This window comes from Megalobrama amblycephala, linkage group LG16, assembly GCF_018812025.1.
Source record: "Megalobrama amblycephala isolate DHTTF-2021 linkage group LG16, ASM1881202v1, whole genome shotgun sequence".
NCBI classification, from domain to species: Eukaryota; Metazoa; Chordata; class Actinopteri; order Cypriniformes; family Xenocyprididae; genus Megalobrama; species Megalobrama amblycephala.
Window position 1 is genome coordinate 5,551,965 of NC_063059.1, and position 20,130 is coordinate 5,572,094.

At 47.3% G+C, this 20,130-nt stretch overlaps 1 protein-coding gene across 1 annotated transcript; it reads left to right on the top strand.

Annotated features, from left to right (window-relative positions):
- The first annotated feature begins 364 nt into the window (after nucleotides 1–364).
- LOC125249543 lies at nucleotides 365–3,998 on the top strand. The gene is made up of 2 exons (XM_048161852.1): nucleotides 365–1,774; nucleotides 1,950–3,998. The coding sequence occupies exons 1-2, from the start codon at nucleotides 365–367 to the stop codon at nucleotides 3,996–3,998; spliced, it is 3,459 nt and encodes a 1,152-aa protein (XP_048017809.1).
- The last annotated feature ends 16,132 nt before the right edge of the window (nucleotides 3,999–20,130 follow it).

The following is a 20,130-nucleotide window of genomic DNA, read 5'->3' on the forward strand; positions in this document are numbered from 1 at the left end:
ATCTGAGGATCGCCACCTCACACGGGAGTTCCCTTTCATGGGAACATCGACGCTGCGTAAGCGCTTTGGGAACGCCTCTGCGTGTTACGTCTTGAAGCACTCGTGAAATCGAACCAATAGTGTGACGGGACGTCAGAGCGGGTGACGTCACGGACCAGGAAACTATAAAGCACCCTTGAGAACAAAGAACGCCAGCTTCTGAAGTCTTCAGCAGCGCTCTGTGTTATCGTGTGTCTTATTTGGTGTTGTCTGTCCCTTTATATCTACACAGCAAACAAAATATCTCTTTGTCTGAGGACAAGAGTATTTTAGTCACCAAAGCACATATAATATATATATATATATATATATATTGTGAGACACAATGGCGAGTTCAAGCAAGCAACAGTTTGTTAAGTGCGTTCATCCCTGCCCTCGCTTCATCACGGGCGGGGATACACACGAGATGTGCGTTGCTTGTTTGGGAGTGGAGCATGCACAGGCAGCTCTCGAGGGAGCTGTCTGTGTACATTGTGAAAAACTGACGCTCCGTACACTCCGCTCACGCCGCGCGTTCTTTGACAAGCATAAAGAGGGCGCCGCGGCGAGTGTTCCCCAGGGTTCGGGTCCCGCTGCTGCCGAGGCACAGCGGCGGCTTCGGTCCTGGGGTTCACAGATGGATCTGGCGGAGGGGCTAGAGACGGGTCCTGCCCTATCTCGGCCTTCACCCGCCAGACCCAGTGTCTCTCCCCTGGCTGCGGAAGCACGCGCTGCGGTTTCTTCCCCCAGGGTAGAGACACCTGCACCGGCGCTTCACTTATCCAGCTCCGAGGAGATGGATGTAGCGAGCGTCGGGGCTGGAGAGGAGGACCCGCCATCCTCATCTCCAGCTCATGAGGAGCTTTTAGATGTTGTGACTCGGGCGGTGGCAAAGTTAAAAATTGAATGGCCAGAAGAAAGACCAGAAGCGCAAACAAAAAGCAAACTGGATGAGCGCTTTCTCCCCGCCCGATCACAGCCTCAGCCCCGGGGATTGCCGTTTTTCCATGATCTCCACACCGAGGTGTCGAGATCGTGGCACAAGCCAGCACAATTTCGTGTTTACAACCCACAAACCACTCTATATAGTAATATAGTAGGAGGTAAACAGCACGGTTATGGGGCGATGCCTCAGGTCGAGGAGACGCTCGCGAGCTATCTCTCGCCTGAGACAGCATCGTCCCTAAAATCCCCGACTTTGCCCACCAGACCCCTGCGTACAACATCAGCGCTGGTGGGCAGGGCTTATGCCTCAGCAGGTCAGGCGGCCTCATGTCTCCACACTATGGCCATCCTCCAGGCATATCAAGCCGACCTGCTGGGGGAGATAGACGAGAGTGGCGAGGCGACTTTTGAAACTATCCAAGAGCTCAGGAAGGCTACCGACTTATCTCTCCGGGCCACCAAGGAGACGGCAAAATCAATAGGCCGCTCTATGGCAGCCCTGGTGGCCACGGAGAGACATTTATGGCTCAACTTATCAGATATAAAAGAGCGAGATAAGTCTGTGCTTCTGGATGCACCTGTGTCTCCCCTGGGCCTCTTCGGCGACTCGGTTACATCTGTCGTCGAGAGGTTCCAGGAGGCAAAAAGACAGTCGGCGGCCTTCCAAAAGTTCCTCCCTCGCCGCTCTGCCGAGGCTGCTGAGCGGGAGCAGCCTCGGCCATCTACAAGCTCCTCTACTGCGCATAGAGCGCAACAGAAACAAAGTGTTGCCACCCGTGCTCCCCCGCAAAGATCTTGGGGACCGGGGAGGGCAACGCAAGCGAAGCCTTCCAGGGGTAAGACAGATCTGCGGACTGTCATTATCGCGAGGAAGGCTTCGAAGAAGTCCTGACGTCAGGGGTTCAGGACTTCTGAGGGCAGCCCCCTCCGGAGAGGGTCTTGTAAAATTAAAATCTATAATACTAACCCCTCTTCGGCGCCCTCAGGGGGCCGTTCTGCCAACCCCGCCGTCTCGTGCGTTACGGGGCGCAGCGGTCCCCACCGACCCTCTGAGGAGGGCCGGTCAGCGCTTGATTCGACTCCTCCCTGCCGGTGCGCCGCTCCAGGGCGTCGAGCCAAGTGCTCAAAAAACACCAGAGACCAGCCTCGAGAGGTTGGTTCCCTTAGTAGAATTTCTGGAAGAGTGGAAACGTCTTCCCAATATTTCTCAGTGGGTACTGCAGATGATAGAAAAGGGTTACAAAATACAATTCGGGTCTCGCCCGCCCCAGTTCAACGGGGTCCTCCCTACAGTGGTGGGCCCCCAGCAGTCTCTGGTCATGGAACAAGAAGTTATGACACTTTTGCAAAAAGGAGCTATAGAGAGGGTTCCTCCTCCCGGCAAACAGTCAGGGTTTTACAGCCGCTACTTCATAGTTCCGAAGAAGGATGGAGGATTGCGTCCTATTCTAGATTTACGCATGTTAAATCGCTCAGTACAAAAGCTCAAGTTCAAGATGCTTACACTCAGACAGATCACCACACAGATCAGGTCCGAGGACTGGTTCGTGACAATAGATCTGAAAGACGCGTACTTTCATGTGTCAATCCATCCTTCACATTGGAAGTTCCTCAGGTTCGCTTTCGGGGGCGAAGCTTACCAATACAAGGTTCTTCCGTTCGGCCTATCTCTTTCACCCCGCACCTTCACAAAGTGCGTGGATGCGGCTCTGGCTCCGCTGAGACTCCAGGGCATCCGCGTGCTGAATTATATCGACGACTGGTTGATTCTGGCTCAATCAGAGCAACAGGCAGTTCAACATCGAGATGTAGTTCTGTCACACATGAGAAGGTTAGGGTTGAGACTCAATACCAAGAAGAGTGTGCTTCTTCCAGCTCAAACTACCAGCTATCTAGGGGTAGTTTGGAATTCCACGACGATGCAGGCACATCTGTCTCCTGCCCGGGTGAATTCTATTCTCTCAACCGTGAAAGGGGTGAAATTAGGCCAGTCACTCACTGTAAAACAGTTTCAGAAACTGTTAGGTCTGATGGCAGCCGCTTCCAACGTGATACCTTTTGGTCTGCTGCACATGAGACCGTTGCAGTGGTGGCTCAGAACCAGGGGGTTTTCTCCGAGGGGAAATCCTTTTCGCACAATCAAGGTCACGCGGCGATGCCTTCGCGCCTTGGCAGTATGGAAGAAACCCTGGTTTCTGTCCCAAGGTCCTGTGTTGGGGGCTCCTTGTCGTCGCAAAATGCTAACGACGGATGCGTCTCTCACAGGCTGGGGGGCGATCATGAGTGGTCGCTCAGCTCAGGGTCTTTGGGGGGACCATCATCGTTCCTGGCATATAAATCAGCTGGAGATGATGGCGGTATTTCGAGCACTCAAATACTTCCTCCCAGACCTGAGGGGCCATCACGTGTTAGTTCGTACAGACAACATGTCGGTGGTCTCCTATATCAACCATCAGGGGGGTCTGAGGTCTCGCCAGTTGTGCAAATTATCACATCAGATCCTCCTATGGTCCCAGGGGAAATTTCTCTCTCTGAGAGCAGCTTATATCCCGGGACATCAAAATGTGGGGGCAGACATCCTGTCGAGGCAGGGGCCGAGGCCCGGGGAATGGAGGCTCCACCCCGAGGTGGTGGAGCTGATATGGAAGAATTTCGGTCGCGCAGAAGTCGACCTGTTTGCCTCGAAAGAGACGTCTCATTGCCCGTTGTGGTATTCTTTGACCCATCCAGCCCCTCTGGGGCTGGATGCTATGGTACAGACGTGGCCGAGGCTGCGTCTGTACGCTTTTCCCCCGATCGCTCTGCTCCCCGGAGTTCTGGAGAGGGTTCGACGGGACGGGGTCCGTCTAATATTGGTAGCCCCGTTCTGGCCGACCCGGATATGGTTCACGGATCTAGTATCCCTCTTAGAAGGCTCCCCCATGGAGATTCCGATCAGGCAGGACCTTCTGTCTCAAGCAGGCGGCTCAATAGTTCACCCCCGCCCGGAGATATGGAAACTGTGGGCCTGGCCCCTGAGGGGGCCGAGCTCATAGAATCCGGTCTCTCAACCGAGGTTGTAGAGACCATTCTCCACTCCAGAGCTCCATCCACGAGAAAACTTTATGCGTATAAGTGGAAGCTGTTTGCTACTTGGTGTAGCCGACTACAGGTGGATCCGTTCCACTCCTCCATCAGTCATGTACTGCAATTTCTCCAGGGAAAATTCTCGGATGGTTTAACCCCTTCTACATTGAAGGTATATATTGCAGCGATTTCTGCTTATCACGCTAAAATAGAAGGCGTTTCTGTGGGTAGAAACCCTTTAGTCATACGTTTTCTCCGTGGTACTCAGAGGCTGAGGCCTGTGGTACGCACAAAAACTCCGTCCTGGGACCTTGCCATTGTGTTGGAAGGGTTAGCTGCGGCTCCCTTTGAACCTTTGGAGAAAGTGTCTGAGAAGTTTCTCACTTTGAAAACCATATTTCTTCTGGCCATAACATCTCTCAAAAGAATTGGAGATTTACAAGCATTATCCGTTGCTCCTTCATGTCTAGACTTTGCACCTGGAATGGTCAAAGCTTTTCTGCATCCTAGACCTGGGTATATTCCCAAGGTCCCTACAAGTGTCCCGGGGCCGATTGTGCTGCAGGCCTTTTGTCCTCCACCTTTTGCAAATGCGGATCAGGAAACACTAAATCTGCTCTGCCCAGTGAGGGCTTTAGACGCTTACGTCCACAGAGCTGCCCTGTGGCGAAAATCTGAACAATTATTTGTATGTTACGGATCTCCTAACAAAGGAGGTCCGGCGTCCAAGCAGAGAATGAGTAAGTGGGTGGTCGAGGCCATCTCGCTTGCCTACGAGTCTTCCGGGCAGCCTTCTCCGTTGGCTGTCCGGGCACATTCCACCAGGGGTATGGCTGCCTCAAAGGCTTTGGTGTCGGGGGTTCCCCTCAATGACATATGTGAGGCTGCTGGGTGGTCGTCTCAGCATACCTTTATTAGGTTTTATAACCTTGATTTGGGCTCCACTCCAGGGTCCTCAGTATTGTCGTCCTGAAAGATAACAGACATGCATTTGGTCTTATGGCCTAGTTGGGATAGCGTTCCCAAAGCGCTTACGCAGCGTCGATGTTCCCATGAAAGGGAACGTCTCGGGTTACGTCTGTAACCCTGGTTCCCTGAATAAGGGAACGAGACGCTGCGTAGCTTAGCCATACTCCCAGCACGCCTGTGAGCGTCTGCTTCATCCCTATTTCAGAAGCTGGCGTTCTTTGTTCTCAAGGGTGCTTTATAGTTTCCTGGTCCGTGACGTCACCCGCTCTGACGTCCCGTCACACTATTGGTTCGATTTCACGAGTGCTTCAAGACGTAACACGCAGAGGCGTTCCCAAAGCGCTTACGCAGCGTCTCGTTCCCTTATTCAGGGAACCAGGGTTACAGACGTAACCCGAGACGTTTTGTAGCTCCACTCCTGTTGGCTTTATTCTCGAGGGATATTAAGTCTAACGCAAAGCTCGAATCTGGATTGGGTTTTCATTAAAGAATATATGGCTCGGATCCCGCGTTGCCAAGGCAGCGCGTGGATTGAGTTTTCATTAAAGAATATATGGCTCAGATCTCGCGCTTGCCGAGGCAGCGCGTGGATTGAGTTTTCATTAAAGAATATATGGCTCGGATCTCGCGTTGCCGAGGCAGCGCGTAGATTAAGTCTGCAAGAATGAATATACGGCTCGGGTCTTGCGTTTGCCGAGGCTGCGCATATATCACGTGTCCGTAATTATGCATGTGTGTGTATATATATGTATATATATATTATATATTAAGGGATCTGAATAGACGGGAGTTCCCTTTCTCTCTTTCCCTAAAATACCTTGCGAATTATTACAAGCTATAACTTTTTTTTTTTTTGTGTATTCTAAATATATTCAGTCTGTTCAAAAAAATATATATTTATATAAGAACTGGCTGCATTTAATTTGAGGATTAAATGAAATATTGAATACATTAAATTCTGAGGAATTTAAAAGTCCGGAGGATAGGACGTATCTGTGGACCGTCATTATCTCTTGGAAGGCTTCAAAGAAGAGGTCCTGACATTTATAGTGCAGGATCTCTCGAGGGCAGCCCCCTCCGGGGGGATTCGGATATCGGGTCCTTCTCGGTGCCCTCAGGGGACCGTTCTGTCAACCCTGCCACCAAGTGTGAGTCAGGGCGCAGCGGTTTCCACCGATCCGCCGAGGAGGGTCGGCCAGCACGTGATTCGCCTGTCTGCCGGTGCGCCGCGTCAGATGGATGAACCAAGTGCTCAAAAAAACACCAGAGACCAGTCTCGAGAGACTGGTTTCCTTAGTAGAATATTTGGAAGAGTGGAAAAATCTCCCGAATGTTTCGAAGTGGGTGCTGCTCATGATAGAACAGGGCTACAGAATTCAGTTCAGTTCACGACCGCCCAAGTTCAATGGGGTGCTTCCTACGGTGGTAACCCCAGAGCAGTCTCTGGTGATGGAGCAAGAAGTAACGACGCTTTTGCAAAAAGGGGCTATAGAAAGGGTTTCCCCTCCCAGCAAAATGTCGGGCTTTTACAGCCGCTACTTCATTGTTCCGAAGAAGGATGGAGGGTTGCGTCCGATCATAGATTTACGTGTGTTAAATCGATCTGTAAGGAAATTGAAGTTCAAAATGCTTACACTCAGACAGATCATCCCTCAGATCAGGTCCGAGGACTGGTTTGTAGCGATAGATCTGAAAGACGCATACTTTCATGTATCCATCCATCCTTCACACAGGAAGTTCCTCAGGTTTGCTTTCGGGGGCGAAGCTTACCAATACAGGGTTCTTCCGTTCGGCCTATCCCTCTCACCCCGCACGTTCACGAAGTGCGTGGATGCAGCGCTGGCTCCGCTGAGACTCCAGTGCATCCGCGTGCTGAACTATATCGACGATTGGTTGATACTAGCTCAAACAGAACGATTGGCAGTTCAACATCGAGATGTTGTTCTGTCGCACATGAAGAGGCTTGGGCTGAGGCTCAACGCCAAAAAGAGTGTGCTGGTCCCGAGTCAGGTTGCAAACTACTTAGGTGTAATCTGGGATTCCACCACGATGCAGGCGCAGTTGTCCCCTGCTCGTGTGAGTTCCATTCTCGGGGCCGTGAAAGGGGTGAAGTTAGGCCAGTCACTCACTGTAAAACAGTTTCAGAGACTGTTGGGTCTGATGGCAGCTGCGTCCAACGTTATTACTTTTGGCCTCCTGCACATGAGACCCTTACAGTGGTGGCTCAGGACCAAGGGGTTTTCCCCGAGGGGAAATCCTTTTCGCATGATCAAAGTCACGCGGCGATGCCTTCGTGCTCTGGTCATGTGGAGAAAGCCTTGGTTCCTAACCCAGGGACCCGTGCTGGGGACTTCTGGTCATCGTGTAATGCTTACGACAGATGCTTCCCTCACGGGCTGGGGAGCGGTCATGAGTGGCCGCTCAGCTCGGGGTCTGTGGGAGGACCATCAGCGCTCCTGGCACATAAATCGGCTGGAGATGATGGCGGTGTTCCTTGCACTAAAACACTTCCTCCCTGCCCTGAGAGACCATCATGTGCTGGTCCGTACGGACAACACTGCGGTGGTCTCGTACATCAACCATCAGGGGGGTTTGCGGTCTCGCCTATTATCCAAGCTGGCCAGTCGCATCCTCCTCTGGTCCCAGGGAAAGCTCCTCTCGCTGAGAGCAGCTTACATCCCCGGGCGGTTGAATGTGGGAGCGGACGCCCTGTCGAGGCAGGGCGCGAGACCGGGGGAATGGAAACTCCACACCGAGGTGATGGAGTTGATATGGAAAACTTTCGGTCGAGCTCAAGTCGATCTATTTGCCACAGAGGAGTCAGCTCAGTGCCCTCTGTGGTACTCACTTCAGCACCCAGCACCTCTAGGGCTGGATGCCATGCTACAGACGTGGCCAAGGCTGCGTCTGTATGCGTTCCCCCCAGTCTCAATGCTCCCGGGAGTTCTGGAGAAGGTTCGCCAGGAGAAGGTCGACCTAATATTGGTGGCCCCTTACTGGCCGACCAGAATATGGTTTTCGGACATAATGTCTCTACTTCACGGCTCTCCCTTAGAGCTTCCTCTCAGGCAGGATCTCCTGTCTCAAGCGGGCAGCACGATTCTCCATCCCCGCCCAGAAATGTGGAAACTGTGGGCCTGGCCCCTGAGGGGGCAAGGCTCATAGGAACTGGTCTCTCAACCGAGGTTGTGGAGACCATCCTTCACTCCAGAGCTCCCTCCACGAGGAAGTTGTACTTATATAAATGGAAATTGTTCTCTGTGTGGTGTGAACAGCATAATTTGGACCCGGTCCATTCTTCTGTCTTTGACGTGCTTCAGTTCCTTCAGGAAAAGTTCTCGGAAGGTTTAACCCCTTCCACGCTTATTTGTGGCCGCTCATCATATCCCTGTAGGGGGCTCCTCGCTGGGTCGAGACCCCCTAGTAGTATGCTTCCTCCGTGGTGCACTCAGGTTGAGACCTGTGGTGCGCACAAAGACCCCGACCTGGGACCTCACTATTGTGCTCCAAGGGCTGGCTGAGGCTCCCTTCGAGCCAATAGAGGAGGTGTCAGACAAGTTCTTGACACTTAAAACTATCTTTCTCTTGGCCGTCTCTTCTTTGAAGAGAATTGGTGATTTACAAGCGCTGTCAGTCGCTCCATCTTGTCTTGAGTTTGCGCCTGGTATGGTGAAAGCCTTTCTGCATACCAGGCCGGGCTATGTTCCAAAGGTTCCGATGAGGGTCCCAGGCCCCATTGTACTTGAGGCTTTCTGCCCGCCTCCTTTCGCAAAGTTGGATCAGGAAAGGAAGAATATGCTTTGCCCTGTAAGAGCATTAGATGCGTATGTTCACAGAGCTGCCCTGTGGAGAAAAACAGAACAATTGTTTGTATGTTATGGGTCCCCTAAGAAGGGGGGCCCAGCATCTAAACAGCGGATGAGCAAGTGGGTGGTCGAGGCCATCTCACTTGCGTATGAGACGGTGGGGCGCCCGTGTCCTTTGATGGTGCAGGCTCACTCCACGAGAGGTATGGCCGCGTCCAGAGCTCTCCTATCTGGTGTCTCTATGGACGACATTTGTGGTGCGGCTGGATGGTCATCCCAGCACACCTTTATCAGATTTTACAATCTTCACCTTAACATCACTCCAGGGGCCAGGGTGCTACAAGATAGCAGCCAGGCACTCGGAGAGACGGCGTAGTTGGGATTGCGTTCCCATCACGTTATCCGACGTAGCGTCGATAGTTCCCACGAAAGGGAACGTCTCGGGTTACGAGTATAACCCTTGTTCCCTGAGTAAGGGAACGAGACGCTACGTCACGTGGCCGTATCTCCTGCATACCTGGTGCGCTTGCTTCAGACATTTTACAGAAGCTGGCGTGCTTTGTGTTCAGGTGTGCTTTATAGCTTCCTGATCCGTGACGTCACCCGCCTCTGACGTCACGTCTTTTCATTGGTTGGATACAGAGGTGCTTCACGAACACAAAATACAGAGGGTTCCCATCACGTCATTCGACGTAGCGTCTCGTTCCCTTACTCAGGGAACAAGGGTTACACTCGTAACCCGAGACGTTTTCTTAGTCACGGTACTGCAACTTGCAAAGCCAGTTGACAGACAAAAATCAAAAAGTCCCATGATGTGCAACATGCTCCTTTCATTGAGCCTTTAGTTTTAATCTATCCTGATGCAGATTTGCAGAAATATGGACTCCAATAATCTACTGGTCATAATGATTTCAGAAGAATCCAGAGTAAATCAAATATAACCGGCATACTTAATAATGAGACTCTTGAGTTCTATGTCATTAATTCTCCAACCCATCCTTTGATCCTCTGTCTACCATAGCTATGCAAACACGATCCACACATCTCTTGGAGGGAAGGTGAAATCAGACAGTGGGGCTTAACCTGTTACAATCACTGTCTCATTCACAGTTCACCAATACCTGTCAGTAACATCACCTTAACCAGAGAAAATACCCGGACTTCCCCACTAATATGCTGATCTTTGTGAGGCTTTCAGCAAGGTAAAGGCTTCACAATTACATCCTCATCATTCTTGTGATTATTCCATCAAAAATCAAAAAGTCCCATGATGTGCAACATGCTCCTTTCATTGAGCCTTTAGTTTTAATCTATCCTGACGCAGATTTGCGGAAATATGGACTCAAATAATCTACTGGTCATAATGATTTCAGAAGAATCCAGAGTAGATCAAATATAACATTTTATTTGTCAAGTAAAAATGTATCATGTCAATTTCATAGTTGGACAATTAGAAGCCAATTCAAAAATAATAAATGCATAACATTAGTTGAAATGCACATGCACACAGTGGTGGATTAGTGTTTGAAGGCACTTGTCCATCACTGTGTGGGGGCCTCTGGCTACAGAAAATTCCATATGACTGCTTTGCAATTTACCTTGTATACAGACCAGAACAAAAGGGTTATAAATATTTACTACACCAACACCTGTTTTAGGGGGAGAGGAGTGGGTTTTCACAAAAGGCACCACCCAAAAAGAGGACAGAATTTTCCTTAGTTTTCAATCTTCTTCATAATACCAGTGACTGCTGTGAAACTGAGACCATTTTACCAATCACACTGAGACATTTTAAATGATACCAAAGGAAAGGAAAAACAATATATATACAAGTTACATTATACATCTTGAAGAACTTTCAGTGACTTGAATCAGGGGGTAGGGATGGTCCTTTGCTATTTCTTTGAGATCTTCTCTCCAGATGAGTTTTATTGCTTTATTGCAGGATGCTTGATCTCTGTTTTTGTCTAGCAGGAAAATCAAGTCAATTCTCTAAATTGTCTCTGTCTCTGAAACTTTGGAATGTCTTTTGAAATGCAAAGCTGGGCAAAAGGGAATGTTTCCCATGATGACCTGCTGTGACTTTCACCTCGAGATGTGTCACAAGTCCGAGTTTCCTGATAACAGTGGGAATTTATGCCTTGTATCTTGGGGTTTGTTGATCCATCTGTTCCTTAAAGTCAACACAGCGAAAGAGAGTCTCTTTGATCTTTTGCTCTGTTACTACAATCAAATGCATTTGTAATTAAGTAGACATTGAGGGGCCGTCTTCGATTGGACATTTTAGTTGCCAGTCCAACTTTATGGCTCACAAATGGTTCAATAGGTGAATGAGTTGACTCTTTGATCTTTGGAATGTGGAGTTGGTGGGCTTTGTTCAGGAATAATCCTACAACTATCTGCACAAGCTAATCAACTAGCCGTTCACCAACACCAACTAACCCATTTAACATCATTAACAGAGGAACTGGTGAGAACCTTGCAGGTGTTGGAAACTTTTTCCTCGTCGAAGCAGAGACCAGGAGATGTTGGGATATCTTTCAAGCAGAAGTTACTCTTTATTGAGAAACACGCTGTGCATCGCTGTAGTCATCCAAGTCTAACTAAGGCAGTGTACTTGGTAGTTCATATACATTCAAGGGGGAGGGATACATAGAGTAGAGGTGGAGACAATATAAACAAAGCATGCCAAGACAGTGCAGGAACCAGCCATGATCTAATCAGCATAACTGTGTCATTCATATGCATAGGTGCTAATCCAATCAGTCTGACAGTATCGCCCATACCTTTACATTATCATAGAGACAAAAGCACCGCTGTATCTTGAGCTTGTCCTGCCAAATGGTCAGGAAGTGCATGAAGACAAAAGGTTTATGTCACACACACCTGAGCTGCCTGCCTTGATCTCCTTAGAATGTCATTATCTTTACCTTAACATGCTTCACGAGTTCACATTTACATATAATTAAGTACAGTAAGGGTTATGCATATTTGGCGTGCTGTCCGGGGGGAGGGCTCCGAGCTCGGAAATTTTTGCCCGAACCCAGAGTACTCCCCCCCTTCGTTGAGATAGAAGTAGATAGAACTGAAGTGAGGAGAAGGGGTGGAGGAGGGATGCTGATGAACTGTCAGACGAACAGAGGTAAGTCTGCTGTATTTATACCTCTTGTCCTGATTGCATTGATTAACTGAATGCTCTCCACCTGAGCTAGTTAGGTTAATTATCTGCACCTGTTCCTTCCGAACCTTGTTTAATAAAACATCATTTCACGAGTTCACATTTACATATAATTAAGTACAGTAAGGGTTATGCATATTTGGAGTGCTGTCCGGGGGGAGGGCTTCGAGCTCGGAAATTTTGGCCCGAACCCAGAGTACTCCCCCAGATGCAAAAGAGCAAAGGACAGCCGCTAGACCAAATAGCCCCCCAAAGCCTTAAGATTGGCGAGCTGCCGTTTCGAGAAGCCTGGTTGTTGAACCAAGAGGGCCCATGTTGTCTCTGATGGGGGCAGCTTGCAGCGCCGGGCCTTGATGGACGTTGTTAACTGATGGACGGAGGGAGGAGTGGTGAGGTTCAACAACCGGCCTAAATGGCCTATAGAGCTTCCAATGGGAGCGGCTTGTGGAATCGGGTGAACAGGCCCTGTTGGCTGCCTGCGGATGAAATAGTTTAGAATGCACGGCAATACTCAACTGGGAGGGTTAACGTTGCATCCGCTGGGAGATCAATACTCGCTGGATGGATAAAGAAAAGCATATTTTCACCTGGGAGGGTTAACGTTACATCCGCTGGGAGATCAATTCTCGCTGGATGGATAAAGAAAAGCATATTTTCACCTGGGAGGGTTAACGTTACATCCGCTGGGAGATCAATACTCGCTGGATGGATAAAGAAAAACATATTTTCACCTGGGAGGGTTAACGTTACATCCGCTGGGAGATCAATACTCGCTGGATGGATAAAGAAAAGCATATTTTCACCTGGGAGGGTTAGCGTTACATCCGCTGGGAGATCAATACTCGCTGGATGGAGAAAGAAAAGCATATTTTCACCTGGGAGGGTTAACGTTACATCCGCTGGGAGATCAATACTCGCTGGATGGAGAAAGAAAAGCATATTTTCACCTGGGAGGGTTAACGTTGCATCCGCTGGGAGATCAATACTTGCTGGATGGAGAAAGAAAAGCATATTTTCACCTGGGAGGGTTAACGTTGCATCCGCTGGGAGATCAATACTCGCTGGATGGAGAAAGAAAAGCATATTTTCACCTGGGAGGGTTAACGTTGCATCCGCTGGGAAATCAATACTCGCTGGATGGAGAAAGGTTTTTTTTTTTTTTTTTTTTTTTTTTTGTTTAACCAATGAGGGTTTGATGGGCTTTTTTGATGTGGAACTGGTTGGTTCTGATGTAACTTTGGAAGGCGTCCGATGACCATCTTCCAAGAGCTTGGATCTGCTGCTGGGAGAGGCCTTTTTGGGCTGCCGAGGTTGCTGCCCCAATGCGGAAAGAGTGGCTGGAGTAGTTTTTTGCTGGGATGCCTGACTGTTGAAGAACGGATTTGAGGTGCTTTTGGAACCAAAAGCGAGTGACAGGTTTGTTGGAGTCGTCTATGAAAAGGGGTTCGTAGGGGGATTTAGCCTGAGAGCTTCTTAGTTGGAGGTACGCGAAAATGGACTGGAATGGTTGGATTGGTGAGGAAATGTTGAAAATATAGATGAAGTGTCCTTTTTTAGCTTGATCTGTCTTGCTTTGTTTAATTAAATATGAGATTGTATCGTTATCGAGAACAGACAAGTCTGCAATAGTGGGGTGGATTTTTGGATCGAATTTGGAAGTGATTGTGAGTTCCGGGCATCTTAGAAAACCAAAGAAGGCCAGAATAAACATAGCGTCAAGTGTGCGGGCGGTATTGAGAGGCTGGTAGCCTGAGCGGAGGGTATTGATGCATTTTGTGAGAATGTCTAGTGTTATGGGTTGTCTGGGGTCGGGACGGGTGGGCTGGGAACGTTGAATCCCTTTGATTAGGAGAGAGGTTTGTGAATTATTCATCTCAGTGGAGGGAGTGCCAAACATCAATTTGTGAAAAAATTGGATGCCGCTCAAGTAGCCTTTGATAGCCCCGACTTGGAACCCTTTGACAATGTTGAGATATGAGATGAAAGAGGTGATTGAGAGGAGAGAGAAATCGGGAAACGGCGTGTTATATGACAAATGGAATGCTTTAAAACATCTCCAAGCTGTCACATAGGATTGCAGTGTCCTCGGGGAGACTGCTTGGAGGATTGTGTCGAGCGACGCGTCAAGGAGGGGTTTTAACGGGTGGGTTACGGGAATATGAGTTCTGAAAAGTGAGGTACTGGAGTTGGAAATTGGTCTGCCTCTGGAGCCAGCATCCTGAATTTCTGAAACAGAAAGCGAGACAGAGAGTCAGCAATTTTGTTTTCTGACCCGGGCACATGTTTAGCAATTATGATAAATTGGTCACATGCTGAGATCCAGATTAGATGTCTTAAAAAAGGCATCAAAGCGAGTGAATTGGAACGGCCTTTATTAATGCACTGGACTGTTGCTTCGTTGTCACAATGCACTAAAATACTGTTAGCCGTCCATTCTTTCCCCCACAGGAAGGCTGCTACTACGAGAGGATAGAGCTCAAATAGCGCTGAGGACTGTGGTATGTCCTGAAATTGAGGGGGCCATGGTGACGCGAACCAGCGTCCTTGATAAAAACCAAAGCCAAAGCCTATTGAGGAGGCTGCATCTGTGAACAGCTGGATATCCACAGGGGAAGAGACGAGATTATTATAGAAAAAAGATAGGCCATTCCACTGTTTAAGAAATGTTATCCATAACCTGATTTCATCGCGGCACGCCTGTGTTAAGGAAATTAAGTCCTCTAGCGCGTGAACCAAGGAGGCGAGTGAGAGGAGATGCGCGATGAATGGGCGGCCTTGTGGGATGATGCGCATGGCGAAGTTTAAGTGGCCGAGCAGGGACAGGAGTTCGCGTTTTGAACAATTTGAACTGTCTAGAAGGGTAGAAGAGACGAGGATTATCCTATCGATTTTTTCCTTGGGCAGGGAAGCTTGGTATTTGACTGAATCCAAATTAATTCCAAGGAATTCGATGGATGTGGCGGGACCCATCGTTTTTTCCTGGGCGATGGGAATTCCGAGCTCAGAAAAAACGTTTTGAACCATAAGGATATGGGCCGCTGGAATGGCGTTGGGGGGCGAAATGATTAAAAAATCGTCTAGCAGGTGAATGAGGTGAGGAATTGCGTAATTGTTCGACAGAATCCAGCAGACCGCTTCTGATAACATGTCGAAAATTTTGGGGCTGCTTTTGCATCCAAACGTTAAGCGAACAACGAAATAGAATTTCTCGTGCCAGCGCACCCCGAATAAGTGCCATGAATGAGGATGAATGGGCATCACTTTAAAAGCAGACGTGATGTCGATTTTTGCGAGCCAAGCACCCCGACCTACGATTTTTATCATTTCGATTGCATGATCTATATCATGGTATTTGAGAGAGAACTCGTCGAGTGGAATCAAGCTATTTATGCTTGGGAACAGGGAATTATGTGGAGCTGAGAGATCGATTATGAGGCGTTTCTTACCTGAAAATTTTCTCGTAGCCACTCCAATAGGGCTGATGCGAAAAATGTTGAATGGAGGGTTGTCAAAAGGGCCGATCATGAACCCTGACTCGACTTCTTTTCTAATCAGGTTGTTTACGGTGTCAGGCTCAGCGAGAGCAGATTGGAGATTATTAAAGATGATGTTTTGGGAAAGCGTGCTTTCCACGCCAGGATTAAAACCATGTTTGAGACCAGATAGCAGATAATCAGTGAATTCGCCGTCCGGGTGGTTCGCAAGTTCAAAAGATAGGCGAGAAATATTCACAGGAGTCGATAAGTAATTTTTTGTTTTTTTATTATCCGCTTTAGACACGGGACATACAGGAAAAAATGTGTTAATAACCACCCAGCCAAATTTGAATGATTAAAAAAATCTCGAAAAATAGGCAGCGCTCTCTGCTCTCAAATGCTGGGGGTGTGTCCGCTGTCTGCGCTGAAACCACACCCACTTGCGAGAGCTGCCGTCTCAACTGACTTGAGTCTAATGAGTCAAACATACTGATGCATATAAAAAGAATCATTTAGAGGGTTGCAAATTTTAGTAGAGTTACTGTGGACTACCTACTAATTATAACATAAGCAAACTCTGCAACTTGCACTCATTGGTGGGCACGTAGCCTACTGCCAACTGTTGTCGAGTCGACAAATGACGGTGCCGCGAGACGGGAGGATGAAGGCCGGGACAGGAGAGACTCTGTCCGGCCCCATATATCATCGGTTATCGGTGGGACGGTAGGAAGGCTGAGGCGGGAGGGGGGCCGAGGTCTGTTCAGTCACATTCACCAAAAACAGCGGATTATCTGTGAATCCCAGCTGTCTGATGAAAGTTTGTACAATTATTCGGTGTAGAATGATCACTTTAGAATCCTTCATATCATCGTTTTAGGAAATTTAAATAAGGAGACCGAGCATTTTGTATATTATAACAACCATGTAATATGCATTTGCGTGACAAAGGCATTACTAGCTAAATGTGCAAAGGGCTGTATAACTGTAATGACACTTGAGATTGAGCGAGTGAACCGCTGTAGCATTAGAGGCGGCGCCACGCTCGGTGCCTCATCGACAGTTATATAGTGTTAGGGGAGGGGCTATGCTCGGGGGTCCAAGTGCATCATCAGACCCCCGTTTTAGCTCCGCCCAAAAAATCCTGAGCAGACACTTGGTGAAAAATTGTTTAACGCTCTAACTCAGTGGTTCTCAACTCCAGTCCTCGGGACCCACTGCTCTGCACATTTTGTATGTCTCTCTTATATGACACACTCAATTCAGTTCATGCAGACTCTCCTAATGAGCTGATGATCTAAATCAGGTGTGTTAAATAAGGGATACATACAAAATGTGCAGAGCAGTGGGTCCCGAGGACTGGAGTTGAGAAACACTGCTCTAACTTCACAATTAAGCATTACACAATTCACAGTCTTTGTAATGTGTTTCAGCAATACATTTGTAACATTTATAAAGTGTTTAGAAAGAATTCTCAGAATTGACTTTACAGGGACTTTAACTCAGACTTGTTTTGGAACTGACATGAGGGAACATCAAACACACAAACGTAACACAGCATGTAAAGCCCGGGATACACTGCACGATTTTTGGCTGTCCCAGATGAAAGATTGCCATTGTGAAACAATCGTGGCAATTTCTGTGATCGTAGCAATTTCTGTGATCATGGCTCTTAACACTCGGCTGGTCACGCCAGCGATACCACCTTGCTTTTTTATCATCAGTATGAAAGAGACTCAAAATACTCTGTCAATTATGCATATACAATTAAGAGTTATACACCATTTTAATCTGTGAAATATCTTCTTTTATTTGTGTACACTCAGAGTAAAAAAAAAAAAAATGTTGTGCTTTTTGCAAAATAAAGAAAACTAACATGATGCGAGAGCTGCAGTCTCTCTCTGAATGAAGTCCAATCTTATAGTTCTCAGAAAATTAACTGTAACTTAGTGAATACTACACAAATTCTGGGCAATACATGTATCACCTTATTGTGTATTTATTATCTTCAAAAGTGTTTATTTGCATGTTATAGCCATGGTTAGCGATCTCTGGAAGCCTCTGTTAGTTCCTGGAATGTCACATGGTATGCCTGTTCTTCACTGAGTCATTTGTGGACTAAATGTGCACAGAGCGCCCTCCGGCTGCAAGTATGAATTGAAAACACAGTATCCAGCGCTCATAGTGATGGCAATAAATAATGATTAAATATTACTAGAAAATTGACATAAACATATGAGAATCCATCAATATTTCTCCAAATGTGCATGCTTTTAAGCTAAAAGCCTATATGAAATGCCATAGAGGTAACATGAATGTTCAGACACTTTGCATCACAGAAATACATTATATTTTAAAGTATATTAAGATAGAAAACCATTATTTTGATTTGTAATAGTATTTCACAGTATATTTCACAGCTGTTTTTTCTGTATGTTTGATATACAGCATGATGAGCTTGAGGCTTCTTTTAAAAACATTATAATAGTAATGCGTCCAATCTTTTGACTGGTACTGTAATTTAAAATATAATAGGCCTATACAAATTTTTCTTCACATGATGCATGAGATCACAAAAATCATGTTTTCTTGTTAAGAGTGGACATTACATTAACTTTAATACAATAGCTGATGTGATCCTGTTATCAGAGGGTATTTTCACATAGCCTACCTGACTGAAAAGGCTCGTTATCCAGGTCATTATGCGGGTCTTTGTCTTCTCAGGTGTGAATCACAGCATTATTCATGAAGATTCATGCCTCCATGCATACTGTGTGTCTTGACAAAAAGTGTCTTACAAAATTTCAATCAATATATTGTTTTATATGAACGAGTAGGCAGGATATTTTTTTTTACATAATTTTGAAGCAAAAATTCTAGTCTACAACCTCCAATACCCAGAAGTCTTGTGAACACATATTTAATATTTGTTTTTTGGCCTTATTTCAGTGACTTTTTTGTTTTTTTCAATAACCACACATAAACATATTCCTTCAAAAATACAAACATGTACATACATGTTGCTCACATATTATGGTAGCCTAGCTTGTGCTGAATACAGTGTAATGACACTTCTTCCATTAATATGTTTATGAACAATTAAAAAAAGTACAAATGTCAGGGTGTCAAAACTTCTCCGAAACTTCACCAAATCTTTATTAAAAGATTAAATTATAAAAAAATATTTTTTTTTTTTGCAAAATTAGAAAACTAATGAACACTCAACAAAACAAGCCCAGAACAGGAAAATCCACCAACAGGGGCCTGTACCATGAAGCTGGATTCACTGGCTAGCCAGGTAAGTTTCAGATTAGTTTGGCCCAATTCTGGGTTTTAGGTACCATGAAAGTGACTTGGCTTTTAGCGGTGTTCATCACCATAATAACTTGCACCCCACGGCTAACCTCTCAACTGGTGATAAAATTGTCTGGCTTTAATAATAATTACTTAAAATTTTAGTTTAACAGTTATTATTAGGCATTTAGTTCCAATGAATATTAATATATACAGATCATATGTAATATAAATAAGCTGTAAATAAACTTTAAATATGATATAACCTTACATGTTTGAGTCTCTATCTGTTATAACAGACATGGAGGCAGGAGTAAAAGCAATGCTGGTAAGTTTATTTGTGAAACAGTAGAGCAGATGGTGAAACAGAGAGTTAATAGCAGTTCTTGAATGGATGATGGAATGTGATACTGTCCTTTGATGCTTTGCAGATGCAGACGGAGAGATGAGTAGAGGGATGACGGCGGAGACACTCACACACACAAGCAGGTAGGCACACGAGGGGACCAGAAGACGAAGGAGCTGAAGGAGACGACTGGAGCAGGTAAGTATGGCGTTTAGGAGTCCTTGAGGTAAGCATACAGATGCTGTAGTGCAAACGAGACCGGACAAATGCTGTGTGTGAGTGTGGGTGCTTTATAGTGCTGATGATTGCAGTGATGATGAGGTGCAGGTGATGGTGATCAGAACTCAGGTGATTGAGTGCGTGGGTAAGGCAGTGAGGTGGAACCTGACGTGTCTGTGACAGTACCCCCCCTCCCACGGCCCGCTCCTGAGGGCCGCGGACCCCGACGTCGTGGTGGTCGTCCTCTAGGGCGTGGGGCAGGTCTGTCCGGATGGTTGGTGTGGAAGGTCTGTAACAGAATAGGATCAAGGATATCATTCTTGGGAACCCATGAGCGTTCCTCGGGGCCATAGCCTTCCCAGTCGACCAGATACTCGAGTTGACCACCACGGCGCCAGGAATCCAGAATCTCGTGTACGACGTAAGCAGTGTCATCATCCAGGATGAGTGGAAGGGGGGGCTTGGCGGCTGCCACGTCAGGTTCTGTGGAGGGAAGAACAGAAGGGTGGTGAGGTTTGAGCAGTGATACGTGGAATGTAGGATGAATTCTACTGTACTGTGCTGGGAGTTGGAGACGGTAGGTGACGGGGTTGATCTGCCGGACGATGGTGAACGGGCCAATGAAGCGGGGACTCAGCTTCTTGCAGGGCAGACGCATTCTGATGTCTCTGGTGGACAGCCAGACCTTCTGCCCCGGTTGGTAGACTGGAGCGACGGAGCGCCGAAGGTCGGCTGTCATCTTGCGTCTGCGCAGGGCTCTCTGCAGTTGGTGGTGAGCTGAGTCCCAAACCCTCTTGCTCTCCCGGAACCAGTAGT

Bases quoted from the DNA above. Each gene is read 5' to 3' on its own strand.
- LOC125249543 (XM_048161852.1), top strand. From the start codon at position 365: ATGGCGAGTTCAAGCAAGCAACAGTTTGTTAAGTGCGTTCATCCCTGC. The intron at 1,775-1,949 runs GCAACGCAAGCG...CGGCGCCCTCAG, and splicing joins GATCTTGGGGACCGGGGAGG to GGGGCCGTTCTGCCAACCCC.